Below are 15,162 nucleotides of genomic sequence, written 5' to 3'. Positions count from 1 at the left end.
TATTTCTTAAAATACTAACTTACTTTTTTATTTATTTATTTGAGTTTCTTGATTTCTTGTTTTTTTTTCGGTCTAATTATTTTATTCTTCCTAGCTTCTTTAATTCTTGAGTTTATTGTCTTGCTTATTATTATTTTTTGTTTTACTTTTTGTTTTTTCTTCTTTATTTACATCATATCACTTAGTTTCATATAGCCTTTTAATTATTCAGTATCATTAGTTTTTTTAGTTTCAATTTTTACAATTTATTTCGTTTTTTCACTTTCCTAAGTTTCATTAGTTCATTCATTCTTGGTTTGTTTACTTTTTGAGTTGTTTCAATTTATGCAATTCTGAATATTTTTTTAATTTTATTTTCTTCTGTTTGTTTAACTTTTTTATAGGTTTCTTTAGTTTTTTCAGTTTCTTTAACTTTGCCAATTTTTCCATTCTTGATTTACTTACGTTAGTGAAATTCCCTAATTTTTTGACTGTTTACATTCTTAAATTTCATTTTCTTCATTTTCTTCCAGTTTTCTTCAGTTTCTTTATAACCTAGACCTTTGGATAAACCTTACAGGTTTCTTTGCCAACAATAAACATTACTTACTTACTTACTTACTTACTTACTATTTTATTTTTGTATTTTTTCACCTTTTTTAGTTCGTTTTCCTATTGAGTTCTTTAATTTTTATTTTTTATTTTTTTTAATTTTTGATCTTTATCTCTCTTTTTTGTTTTTTTATTCTTTCATACTTATTTTGCTCTTCTAAGTTTCATTTTTTTTAATTACTTTTGATCTTTTTTTATTTCATTGATCCCACTGTTTTTTTATTAATTTTAAATTCGTTCAAAATTGGTAAGATTTATTAATTTTGTCAGTTTCTTAGATTATTTACTTTTTTCTCTTCTGAACTTCTTCAAGCTCTTTATTTTCTTAAATTTATTTTTTTTTATTTGTTTACTTGTTTGAATCTCTTCAATTTTTTAAGTCTCTTTTATTTCCACTTATCTCAAGCTTTTTCTTTTGAGCTTCTTTATTTTACTAGTTTTTTTTAACTTTCTTCCATTTTCTTCAGTTTCTTTGTTTTCAAATTTTTAGGTTTTCTTAATTTCTTTAGTTTCTTCACTTTTTTGAGTTTAATTTTTTTAATTTTTTTTTGTTTTTTGAATTCCTTCAGTTTCCTTTTTTGTTTTTTTAGTGTTCTTTATTTTTTTTTCGTTCACATTTTTCTTTGTTCTCATTTTCTTAAACTCCATTTCTTGAAAATCGGAAAGATTTACTAATTTTTTCATATTGATCGCTTTTTATTTTATTCTTTTCTCAACTTCTTCACAGTTTTTCACTTTCTTGGATTTCATTTTTTCAGTTTCAATTAGTTTTTATTTGATTTCTTTACTTCCTTTTTTAATTATTTTGTTTTTTGCATTTCTATTCAAATTTAATTTTCTTAGTTCTTGTGGTTTCTTACATTTCTTCAAATTCTTTATTTTCTTTACTTCCTTTGTTTGTCTGAATTTCTTTCATTTCTTAAGTTTCCTTGATTTTCAGTTTTCTCAAAAGCTTTTTTTTTGAGTTTCTTCATTTTCTTCGTTTCCTTAACTTTGTTTAGTTTTCGTCGTTTCTTTGTTTTTTTAAACTTCTTCAAATTTTCGAGTTTTCATGAATTATTCAGTTTTCTATTTCCTTGAGCTTCATTTTTTCAGTACTTTTTTGTTTTCTTCATTTTCTAATCAAGTTTCTTGAATTTCTGTTAGAATTAATTAATTTGTTTAATTTCTTCATTGAATCCTTTTCTACTTCGTAAATTTTATTTTCTTAGCTTTTTTCTTTTTAGTTTCTTTATTTCGTTTTAATATTTTTAAAGTTTTACTGTTTCTGCATTTTTTAGTTTTGTTTGTCTCTAGTCTCTAGTCATTAGAATTGCTTTAATTCTTCGATTTCTTTGATTTTTTAGTTTCTATTCTTAAATTTTATTTTCTTTATTTTTTTATTGTTTTTTTTAGTTTTTTTACATTACTTTTTTTTGGTATTTTATTCACATTATTCTAGTTTTTTTTTCTTTCAAGTTTCTTTGGATAAACCTTACAGGTTTCTTTGCCAACAATAAACATTACTTACTTACTTAGTTCTTTCAGATTTTTTGCTTCAATTGCTTTGGTTTCTTCATTTTTACTTTGTTTACTTTTTTAATTTACTTTAGTTTGTTGATTTTTTTATGTATCTACAGTTTTTTTCTTTCTTATATTTTCTGTTTTTATTTGCCATTTAAGTTTCTTTATTTTTCTCAAGTTTTTTCAATATTTGTAATATTTATTAATTCCTTCAGTTTCTACAATTTTTTACTTTCTTGAATTTTATTTCTTCAGTTTCGTTACCTTTTTTTGTTAGCTTCTTTAGTTTTTCTTCTTTTTTTTCAACTTCTGTTATTTTTATTATTTATTTTTTCGTTTTTTTTTTAAGTTTTTTGCTATCTTTTTTTTTGAGATAATCAGATTTTTACAAGTTTTTTTCCTCTTCGGTTTTCTCATTTTCTTTTAGTTTTATTCATTATTTTATTTGTATTATCAAATTTTAAGTTGTTTACTTTTGTGAACAATTTCTTCAGTGATTCTGAATGATTCTGAATGACCTGACCTGACTTCCATAATTTTCATTTTTTTATTTTTTTTCAATTTATAAGAATTAAAATTAATTTGTTTAATTTCTTCATTTTATTCTTTTTTTCCTTTTTGAACTTCTTCAATTTCTTTAATTTCTATAATTTCTTTACTTAAATTTTATTTTTTTAGTTTTAGTTTTTGCATTTTTTAGTTTTACCATTTAAAAATTCTTTTATTTTTCTTCTTTATACATAGTTTACTTTTTTCGAACCTAATTTTTTTCAGTTTTTTTTAACTCTTTTGGTCGATTTCTTCCTTTAGTTTCTTCAATTTTTTTAATTTTATTATTGTGCCCAGTTTCTTTTAGGTTTTCTCGTTTTCGTCAGTTTCTTCTTTATTTTCTTAATTTTTGTTTTATTTTATTTCTTAAAGTTTCGTGTTTTTAGTTTTTATTAATTTTTTTTGTTTTTAATAGTTGTTTCTTAGTTTTGTGTCTAGCCTCTAGTCATTAAAATTTAAAATAACAAAACAACAGAAAAGAACTACTTTAATTAAATTACTAACAATAAGCCAACTAAATCAACTGCTAAAAAAGTAGTATATTTCGTTGCAAGCGCGCAAAGTGCAAACACCCAATCATCAATAAAAACTTTATTTAAAAACCTAAAATATATACATCTCTATATTACGTCATGCCAATACTACCAACATCACAAAAATCTATTAACTACGAAAAACACGCACAGAACCACAACAAGCGTGAAGACAGGCTTAGGTGTGAACGCCCCATTATAAAATCCTCCATACACCTGCAGACCCGCCGTTTCAATGCTCTGTTTACAATAATCCCCATCGTACAACCACCCCACGTACTCCTGAGTCCTGAGATTCTCGTTGCGCAGCCACTCCTCCAGAGGCCGGAAGTACTCCCTGAGGGCGCTCCCGTCCAGACGCGTCTCTCCAGTCGTTTGAAACAGGACTTCCTTCCAGGAGAGCGACGAGCCTTTTTCCATCATTTGTCTGCGGAAAAAATTGAAAATAGTTTATTAAAATACAAGTTTATAAGCAAGCGCAAAAAAAAAATCGACTCAATCGATGAAAATTTTTGATTTTTTCTAATATTGGCCATAACTCGTAAACTATTTGTCCGATCGATCTCAAATTTGGCCACTAGATAGATTTTGAGCTCTTCTTTCGACCGATGTATAATTCAATGCCATTAAACGTCGTTTTTATTTTGGAAACGTTGATTGAAAATCACCATAAAATGACGTTTTCAAAACAGTTTTTGGCCAATGCCGCGTTTATTTATTATGAAAACTCAACAAATCTGGGCTCATTTTACGCAGAATGTGACGCTGGATCCAAAAACATGAGAATTTTTAATTTTCGTCAACAAATAACTGAGTTATGGTCGTTTGAATTTTTATGTTGTCACCAGAGGGCCAAATTTTTGAAGGTTCGAAACAATTCGTGCTCGATACCTCGGAAACTATTTTAGATATTGGAATGCGGTTTGCGGCATCGTTTTTCTCGCAATCTTTTACATAAGAAATAGTTTTTTAATCATTTTACAGTCGTAATTTGCAAATTTTTGCAAAAATTCTTGACTAAAACTATGCCAAATTTTTGATATCAAGATCTCGCTTATTTTTTCGAGTAAATTTAAGTTATTACACATCAGTGTACGCAGAATTTTCCGCAGATCCCAAATCTGGGATTTAAATTCACATCCGACAACAAATAACTGAGGTTTGGCCGATCAAAGTGTCGGAAAGTTGATTTTCATTTTTCCTCATTTTTCGTAATTTTTAAAGTTAAATATCTCGGAAACTTTCTGAAATATTGAGATGCGGTTTGCGCCATTCTTTTTCTCGGCTCATTTTGCGTTTGAACATGTTCTGAAAAAAAATTCGATAGACAAATTTTTGCGAAAAAAAAATCTGACTTAAACAACGATAAAAATTTTTCATTTTTTTTTAATATTGGCCATAACTCGTAAACTATTTGTCCTATAGATCTCAAATTTGGCCAGTCGATAGATTTCGAGCTCTTCTTTCGACTGATGAAATAAACGTCGTTTTTATTTTGGAAACATTGATTGAAAATCACCCTAAAATGTGTTTTCAAAACAGTTTTGGCCAATACCTCGTTTATTTATTAAGCAAACTCAACAAATTTGGGTCTCATTTGACGCAGAATTTTACGCTGAATTCAAAAACATAATAATTTTTGAATTTTTGTCAACAAATAACTGAGTTATGGTCGTTTGAATTTTTGGATTGTCGCCAGAGGGCCAAATTTTGGAAGGTTCAAAACAATTCGTGCTCGATATCTCGGAAACTATTTCAGATATTGAGATGCGGTTTACGCCATCGTTTTTCTCGCGATTTTTTACATAAGAAATAGTTTTTTGGCTTTTCTACAGTCGAAATTTGCAAATTTTCGCAAAAATTCTTGAGTAAAACTATGCCAAATTTTTGATATCGATATCTCGCTTATTTTTTTCGAGTAAACTTAAGTTAGTACACATCAATGTACGCAGAATTTTCCGCAGATTCTAAATCTGGGATTAAAATTCAGATCCGACAACAGATAACTGAGTTATGGCCGATCAAAGTTTCGGAAAGTTGATTTTCATTTTTCCTCATTTTTCGTAATTTTTAAAGCTAAATATCTCAGAAACTATTTGAGATATTGAGATGCGGTTTGCGCCATTCTTTTTCTCGGCTCTTTTAACGTTAGAAAATGTTATCAAAAGCCCAAAATTCTATAGTCAATTTTTCGCAAAAAAAAATTTTGACTCAGACGATGAAAATTTTTCATTTTTTTTAATATTGGCCATAACTCGTAAAGTATTTGTCCGATCGATCTTAAATTTAGCCAGTAGATAGATTTCGAGCTTTCGACTGATGTAATTCAAAGCCCTTAAATGTCGTTTTCATTTTGGAAACATTGATTGAAAATCACCCTAAAATGACGTTTTCAAAACAGTTTTTGGCCAATGCCTCGTTTATTTATTAAGAAAACTCAACAAATCTGGGCTCATTTTACGCAGAATGTCACGCTAAATCCAGAACCATAAGAATTTTCAATTATCGTCAACAAATAACTGAGTTATGGTCGTTTGAATTTTTGGGTTGTCGCCAGAGGGCCAAATTTTTAAAGGTTTAAAACAATTCGTGCTCGATATCTCGGAAACTATTTCAGATATTGAGATGCGGTTTACGCCATCGTTTTTCTCGCGATTTTTTACATAAGAAATAGTTTTTTAATTTTTCTAAAGTCGAAATTTGAAAATTTTCGCAAAAATTTGTGACTAAAACTATGCCAAACTTCTGATATCGATATCTCGCTTATTTTTCAGAGTAAAATTAAGTTATTACACATCAGTGTACTCAGAATTTTCCGCAGATTCCAAATCTGGGATTTAAATTCACATCGGACAACAAATAACTAAGGTATGGCCGATCAAAGTTTCGGAAAGTTGATTTTCATTTTTCCTCATTTTTCGTAATTTTTAAAGTTAAATATCTCGGAAACTTTTTGAGATCTTGAGATGCGGTTTGCTCCATTCTTTTTCTCGGCTCATTTTACGTTAGAAAATGTTCTCAAAAGCCCAAAATTCGATAGAAAAATTTTTGCGAAAAAAAATTCGACAGAATCGATGAAAATTTTTCAATTTTTTTAATATTGATCATAACTCGTAAACTATTTGTCCAATCGATCTCAAATTTAGCCAGTCGATAGATTTCGAGCTCTTCTTTCGACTGATGTAAATTCAAAGCCATTAAACGTCGTTTTTATTTTGGCAACATTGATTGAAAATCACCCTAAAATGACGTTTTCAAAACAGTTTTTGGCCAATGCCTCGTTTATTTATTAAGAAAACTCAACAAATTTGGACTCATTTTACGCAGAATGTGACGCTGAATCCAAAAACATAAGAATTTTCAATTTTCGTTAAGAAATAACCGAGTTATAGCCGTTTGAAATTTTGGGTTGTCGCCAGAGGGCCAAATTTTTGAAGGTTTGAAACAATTCGTGCTCGATTTTTCGGAAACTATTTCAGATATTAAGATGCGGTTTACGCCATTATTTTTCTCGCGATTTTTTACATAAAAAATTGTTCTTTAGTTTTTTTACAGTCGAAATTTGCAAATTTTCGCAAAAAATCATGACTAAAACTATGCCAAATTTTTGATATCGATATCTCGCTTATTTTTTAGAGTAAACTTAAGTTATTTACATCAGTGTATGCAAAATTTTCCGCACATTCCAAATCTGGGATTTAAATTCAGATCCGACAACAAATAACTGAGTTATGGCCGATCAAAATTTCGGAAAGTTGATTTTCATTTTTCCTCATTTTTCGTAATTTTTAAAGTTAAATATCTCGGAAACTAAATCAATTATTACGCATAAAATATAAAAATTTGCTTTTAATTTGTGAATTTTTTGTATTTTAAAAATTCACAAATCCAGCTGTCACTTTGAACACCGGCTTATTCCACCTCTAAACCTGACTTAGTTTAACACCGTGCTAACTTGTATTTGAACCGGTAAAAAATGTTTGTGCAACGCAAATAGTATATTAAAGAACGTTTTATAATGGTCAATTTGGTGCCACCAATGCCATTATAAAACAAGTCCTTTATACTATTTTTTCGAATTTGCACCATTTTTTCAATAAAAAATTTTAATTCACCAATTCTAGGAGTTTTCGTGTCACACGATTGGTAATGGTTTTGTAACCACGACTTGCCACTTGATTTTCAAATTCAATTTAAAATTTGACGTTTATTGAGTTTCACTATCACTGAATTTTGACTTAACGTAACATAACCTCACAGCCAGTATTCACATCTTTTTATATTTAGGTACAATTATTGTTGGCCGCAGAGGACAATTCAATTATATTGATACATTTTTTATTCACGCAGGAATTTATTAAACACGAATCGTAAAAACCAAATTGACCAAGAACTTGACAGGAAAAAGGTGACAGCCAGACTAATTAGTTCTGCCAACTCTTTAAAAACAAAATTTCCTAGTTTGAGTTCTTTTATATGTATTAATGATCCACGTTCGGTAGAAGTAACTAAATTTAGTAACTTTTATTTTTGAGCTGTGTAACTAAGGTTATAACTTTTCTAGTGTAAAGCCTTGTAGAACAGATGTCATCAAAATGACATTTTTGGTTTGTCATTAAAGGTAAATAGTTATTTTCCAAACGAAAAAGAAGAAAATCATCAGAGCTCCGAATCAGATTCAACTAGTTCATCGATTTCATCTTCTGAATCTAACTCTGTAATTTCATCTTCAGAAATTGATTTTAACCTTAAATTTCTGACTTTCTTCCCTGCGATTTCTGCATTAAAATATTCTGTTTTCTACCTTTTGAAACTAGTTGTCTTGTAATAGTTAATTCCATCTCGTTTTAGTGTCAAATTTGAATGACAAATTTATTTGACAGACAGTGATGCCAATGTTTAATTCCTAGTTATTTCAAAAATCCAACGTAACGACACGAAAATAACCGTTAGTTACTTCTACCGAACGTGAATCGCTAATAGATACCTATAAACGACTCCAAATTGAGTACTTTAATGGGCCTATTAAAGCGGCAAATTCGAAAAAATCATTTAAGCCTGGGTTAAGTCAGATTTGAACCGTGGAGCCACCTAGTGTTTTAAAGACCCCTTTTTGCACGCTTCTGCGTTTTTTAATTCAAGATTATCATGCAGGTATAATGAAAAATTATGAATTATTGCCTTGGACCTTTTCGAAACTTGCACCAAAGTAATTCAAGGTAATTGCAAATTGCGCGCAATTAATTAATAATTGGGTTATCGGACGTCAACAAATCACTCTTCGTATTGACTTTGGAAAGGTTTTATTACCGATTGAGCAAGACAGGAATTCGGTAACGCCACTTTATGCAATTAGTGGAGCTTACAAAACAGAACCGTTTGTTGGGAATTAGGGTAACTGTGACAACACCCATTGTGAGTCAAGGTCGGAGTTTTTCCAGAGGCGTCCTTGGAAGGAGCCGCTCTCCACGTCTTCGAACGGATCTTATTGTATTGTCAAGCAAGGTTTCTCTGCTTTTCTACAAAGAGTTCCTTTTAGAAAGGATTTTTTTTTGACACCCTGTGGTGACCTCTGAAGCAGGACGCGGAGGAATCTGAATGGAAACGGTTGTGGTTGGGTTTTGGATTGTGTCGCGGTCGTGTTAGGGCACTCACGCTCGGCATGCAGTGGCCCAGTTTCGACACTTGGGACACAAACGGCTATTAAATATTCGAACGAGATTGGATCACGTTCGGAAAAGTGTAGTTCTTGAGGGATTTGGATAAAACTTTGCCAATGTGGAAATCTCGGTTTATGGAGAAATTTTCAGGGAATCCAGGGCAGTATTCACTTTTTTTCTACGACTACGACTCGGCGAGATATTGGCGACGGAAGTTGAGATTCGGTGGAAAATTTTCGCGTTTGGAAAAAAGTCCCGTATTTTTGAAGATACTGGAAAAATCTGGATAAAACTAAACCCACTTGTTGATTCAGACGTGCTCTTTCCGTCAACACTAAAAAAACACTAATTTTCCCCAAGTAACCGAGAAAAAAAAATCGCCTCTAGAAAATCTCGCTTGGCTCTAGATCGTTTAGCATTCGTGCAATTTAAACCCAATTTGCGTGCAATTTCCTCAATTTATAGAGAATCGTTCAAACATGGGCATTTGCTGTAAAAGATGTTGAAAGTTAAACTTAAAAAGGATTTGAGATTTATAGTAACACGTCACATCTAATCGTCATATTTCCATATTTTGAAAAAGTCTCATATTTGCTAAAATTTCGGTGGGATTTACATAAAACTCGGCAGACTTATAGTCTTTATGAAGATCTTTCCATTTCTGTGCACAAGAATTCCAATTTTGTTAAAATTTTGACAAAAAAAATGAGAAATCCCAGAATTGTAGTTAAAATTACTGGAAACAAAAATTCGGTGAAATGAAAATTTGTACAATTTTTGTTTTTGGTTCTAAAATTCTGTAATTTAGCAGACTTAATCAATCCACTTTCAGTACTAAATTCACCAAATTTCACAGCTGTCGCCTTAAAACTGAAAAAATTACAAAAGTTAGCATAAACTTTTGAATATTTAGCTCGTCCTAAAAATAAAAATTTCTAGAATTTTTATTTTTTGTTTTAAAGTTCTACGATTTCGTACACACAACAAACAACTTTTTAGTAGTAATTCCACCAAATAATAGAGAATAATAGAGAATTTTGAATTTTGTGTGTGACCTACAAATAAAAAAATATAAAATTTTGGTTTTTTATTCAAAAATTTTGTGATTTAGTACACTTCATAACCGCCTTTTGAGGACAAAGTTTACTAGATTTCACAAATGTAAGCTTAAAACTCTCAAAATTACGGAAGTGAAAATACAATTTTGAATTTTTATTTGTTCTATAAACGAAAAATTTTAAAATTTTTGTTTTTGACTCTACTATTTTGTGATTTCGTAGATTTATTAACCGCTTTTTTAACACAAAGTTCGGCAAATTTTACAGTTGTGGCCTTAAAATTGTCGAAAGTACAAAGTTAAAATACTGAATTTGAGTTTGCCCTATAAATAAAAAAAATTATAGAATTTTTATTTTTGGTTCTAAATTTTTGTTATTCAGTACTCTTGATAAACGCCCTTTTAGTACTAAATTCAGCAAATTTCACAATTTTAGCGTTAAAACTGACAAACTTACAATATTTAATGTAAAGTTTAAATTTTGAGATAAAAAATTGCGTAATTTTTGATTTTGGTCTTAAAATGCTGTAATTAAATACATTAAACAAGCCCTTTTTTAGGCCAAAGTTGTCAAAATTAAAGAGCTGTAGCCTTAAAACTGTCAAAATTACAGAAGTGAAAATAAAATTTTGAATTTTGTATTCGTCGCATAAATAAAAATTTGAAGAATTTTTGTTTTTGATTCAAAAATTTTGAAAACTAAGATATTTAGTTAACGGCTTTTAAGTCCTAAATTGACCAAATTTTACAGCTTTAGCTTTAAAACTATCAAACTTACATAATTTAATAAAGAATTTTGAATTTAGAAAAATTATGTAATTTTTGTTATTAATCCTAAAATTTTGTGATTTAGTAGACTTAGTAAGCACTATTTTAGCACAAAGTTCACCAAATTTTACAGTTGCGCCAGAAAATTGTCAAAATGGCAGAAGGGAAGATAAAATTTTGAATTTTGATTTGCTCCATAAATAAAAAATTGTAGAATTTTTATATTTGGTTCTAAAATTCGGTTATTTAGTACACTTAATAAACGTCATTTTAATATTAAATCCACCAAATTTCAGAACTTTTGTCTTAAAATTGTCAAACTTACAAAATGTAAAAGAAAATTTTTAATTCTTTGACTTACAAATAAAAAAACTGTAAAACTCTTGTTTTTAATTCTAGAATTTTGTAAGTTTTTGTAAGTTTTAGTACTAAATCTACCAAATTTTATTGGTTTAGCCTTAAAACTGTCAAACTTACAAAATTAGTGGTACAAAATTTTAAGTTTTAAGTTTGATCCATAAAAATAAATTGTGAATTTTTGGTTTTTGATTCCAAAATTCTGTCATTTAATACAATTAATTAGCACTTTTTTAGAACAAAGTTTACGAAATTTAACAGTTGTAACCTTAAAACTGTCAAAATTACGAAAATTTGACATAAAATTTTGAATTAAAAAGACAGAATTGTAGTTTAAATTGCAGGAAACAAAAATTAGGTGAAATGAAAACTTGTAGAATTTTTATTTTTGGTTCTAAAATTCTGTAATTTAGCGGACTTCATCAACGCACTTTCAGTACTAAAATAACTAAATTTCATCGCTGTCGCCTTAAAACTGTCAAAATTACAAGAGTTTGCATAAAAATTTGTATTGTGAGATTGACCTACAAATAAAAATTTTAAAAATTTTTATTTTTTGATGAAAAATTTTGCGAGTTGGTACACACAAAAATCGTCTTTTTGGTAGTAAATTCAGAAATTTCCTACTTTAGCTGTAAAACTGTCAAATTTAATAGAGAATTTTAAATTTTGAGTTTGCTTTTATATGAAAAAAATTGTGGAATTTTAATTTTTTATTCCTTTAAAACTCTTAAAATTACAAAAGTGAAAATAAAATTTTGAATTTTCTGTTGGTCGCATAAATAAAAATTTGTAGAATTTTTGTTTTTGATTCGAAAATTTTGAAATTTAAGACATTTAGCTAACGTCTTTTAAGTCCTAAATTGACCAAATTTTACAGCTTTAGCTTTAAAACTATCAAACTTACATAATTTAATAAAGAATTTTGAATTTAGGAAAATTATGTAATTTTTGTTATTAATCCTAAAATTTTGTGATTTAGTAGACTTAGTAAGCACTATTTTAGCACAAAGTTCACCAAATTTTACAGTTGCGCCAGAAAATTGTCAAAATGGCAGAAGGGAAGATAAAATTTTGAATTTTGATTTGCTCCATAAATAAAAAATTGTAGAATTTTTATTTTTGGTTCTAAAATTCGGTTATTTAGTACACTTAATAAACGTCATTTTAATATTAAATCCACCAAATTTCAGAACTTTTGTCTTAAAATTGTCAAACTTACAAAATGTAAAAGAAAATTTTTAATTCTTTGACTTACAAATAAAAAAACTGTAAAACTCTTGTTTTTAGTTCTAGAATTTTGTAATTTAGTACGCTTATTAAACGCCTTTTTAGTACTAAATCTATCAAATTTTATTGCTTTAGCCTTAAAACTGTCAAACTTACAAAATTAGTAGTACAAAGTTTTAAGTTTTAAGTTTGATCCATAAAAAAAATTGTGGATTTTTGGTTTTTGATTCCAAAATTCTGTCATTTAATACAATTAATTAGCACTTTTTTAGAACAAAGTTTACGAAATTTAACAGCTGTAACCTTAAAACTGTCAAAATTACGAAAATTTGACATAAAATTTTGAATTCAAAAGACAGAATTGTAGTTTAAATTACAGGAAACAAAAATTAGGTGAAATGAAAACTTGTAGAATTTTTATTTTTGGTTCTAAAATTCTGTAATTTAGCGGACTTCATCAACGCACTTTCAGTACTAAAATAACTAAATTTCATCGCTGTCGCCTTAAAACTGTCAAAATTACAAGAGTTTGCATAAAAATTTGTATTGTGAGATTGACCTACAAATAAAAATTTTTAAAATTTTTAAAATTTTTAAAATTTTTATTTTTTGATGAAAAATTTTGCGAGTTGGTACACACAACAAACGTCTTTTTGGTAGTAAATTCAGAAATTTCCTACTTTAGCTGTAAAACTGTCAAATTTAATAGAGAAGTTTAAATTTTGAGTTTGCTTTTATATAAAAAAAATTGTGGAATTTTGATTTTTTATTCCTTTAAAACTCTTAAAATTACAAAAGTGAAAATAAAATTTTGAATTTTCTGTTAGTCGCATAAATAAAAATTTGTAGAATTTTTGTTTTTGATTCGAAAATTTTGAAAACTAACATATTTAGTTAACGGCTTTTAAGTCCTAAATTGACTAAATTTTACAGCTTTAGCTTCAAAACTGTCAAACATACATAATTTAATAAAGGATTTTGAATTTTGAAAAATTGTAAAATTTTTGTTTTTAATCCTAAGATTTTGATTTAGTAGACTTAGTAAGCACTATTTTAGCCCAGTGTTCACCAAATTTCACAGTTGCAGCCACAAAAGTGTTAAAATTACCGAAGGGAAGATAAAATTTTGAATTTTGATTTGCCCCATAAATAAAAAATTGTAGAATTTTTATTTTTAGATCTAAAATTCGGTTATTTAGTACACTTAATAAACGTCATTTTAATATTAAATCTACCAAATTTCAGAAATTTTCTCTATCAAATTTATATATTTTTTTACAAAATTTTGTAACTGGAGCTGGTCCTACAACTACAAAATTCTGAAATTTTAAAATTCTGTGTCATGAAATCTCACTGTTCTATTATCAACAGTGATAAACGATTCCCAAGCGTACAAAATATACAGGGTGAGTCTCGAGTGTTAAGATCTCGTCGCAGTTTTGCCAGCCGGCCTAAACCCGTTAAACTTTTGGCATTCTGTCAAAGGGCCGTCGTCGTCTCAAGCAATTAACTTCTTTCACTTTCGGTAAAGTTCAAGCGTGCCCACAAAATCGGACCACTTAACTCCATCACGCTTTGATTTCATTCTCCGTTGCCAAACCGAACCGTCTTAACCCAGAAAACCCATCCCAATTAGCATAACTCGTCAAAATGTCAATTTTCCGCCGAACTTGACACTCATCGCCGCCTTCATGCCGATCTAACCTTGGCGAGAGGAGTGTGAGCGTTGCACAGAGTCGTGCGTTTGCAAAGTCACGAGCTTTCACGCAGAGATTGATAGCAGACAATGTTTCCTCACAGGTTATCGTGTGTTGGGTAACATCTCGACAATTACAAAATACTTTCCGTTGTTGAACCGTCTTCCGGTCAAACGAGCGCCTTCTATGAAAGTCGCTGCGACCAGTTTACTGGAAAATGGTAACAAAAACTGCCACCGGGCGATTTTTTCATAGTGACTTTCGCGAGTTACGAAGGAGATTCTTATGAATGTGAAATATTTAGGTTACCGTAATAGGAAAGTTTTCAGTTTTGTTCGCTAGACCCGCAGCTTTGAGGCTGTCAACAACTCGAATCGCTTCCTTGTTGTAATTTCGATTTCCATTAAAATTGCATTGAAACTTCTTTGTCTTTTGGGTGCAAGGTCTCGGCGGCACCTTCAAAAAGCAGTACAACTTGGCATTTTTGGTTTTTTCTCATTTTGGGTGACCCCAAAATTGTTACCTGTTGTGCGAGTTTGTTTTTAATTAACTTGCGACATTTGGTTTTAATGTCGGAATTTTGAGGCTCCAATGGAAGAATTTCTTGGGAAAATCGTGTTTTTCTTAACGAGGATGGCGCAATGGACAAGTCGGTAAAGTTTGATTCTAATGTGGCCAGTTTTTCTGCTGTTACGACACTTGGAATTTTTAGATCGGACGATGGAAATTATAATTTCGATCAAACGTTCTGCATGAAATTGAGTTAATTTCATCGCAATGGGACTGGATTCTGATGGTTTTTTGTACGGAAATGGTGAAATCTGGTAAAAGACTACTAGTCTGTTGAGTTTTATCCAGATCCGACCAGAATTTTAGAAAATATGGGACTTTTTCAAAAATTCTACAATTTTTTTTTACAGGACTCAAAATTTTGTGTTTACTCCTGTGATTTTAACAGATATAAAGAGTCGTGAAATTTAGTAAACTGTGTGCTAAAGAAGCGCTTGTTCAATGTACCAAATTACAGAATTTTCGAATAAAAAACAAAAATTCCACATTTTTTTTTGAACTCAAAATTTCAAACTCAAAATTCAAAATTTATTATTAAATTATGTAAGTTTAACCGTCTTGAAGCTAAAATTGTGAAATTTGGTGAGATTTGTGCTTAAAATGCGTTTATTTGGTGTACCAAATCACAAACTTTTTGAATCAAAAAC

The 15,162-nt window shown here is 29.2% G+C and overlaps 1 protein-coding gene across 1 annotated transcript in view; it reads right to left on the bottom strand.

Annotated features, from left to right (window-relative positions):
• Positions 1-3,219: 3,219 nt before the first annotated feature.
• Positions 3,220-15,162, bottom strand: part of Ance-3 (angiotensin-converting enzyme Ance-3) — a 79,486-nt gene continuing 67,543 nt past the window's right edge. Inside the window, exon 10 of the mRNA XM_088034235.1 lies at positions 3,220-3,603. Within this exon, the coding sequence (XP_087890361.1) occupies positions 3,294-3,603 (310 nt within the window). The 3' untranslated portion in view covers positions 3,220-3,293. The remainder of the gene's footprint in view (positions 3,604-15,162) is intronic.

The sequence above is a fragment of the Gnatocerus cornutus genome, chromosome 4 (genome assembly GCF_029298725.1).
Source record: "Gnatocerus cornutus isolate USDA-ARS CGAHR chromosome 4, icGnaCorn1.1, whole genome shotgun sequence".
Taxonomy (NCBI): Eukaryota; Metazoa; Arthropoda; class Insecta; order Coleoptera; family Tenebrionidae; genus Gnatocerus; species Gnatocerus cornutus.
This window is presented reverse-complemented; position numbering and strand designations above follow the sequence as displayed.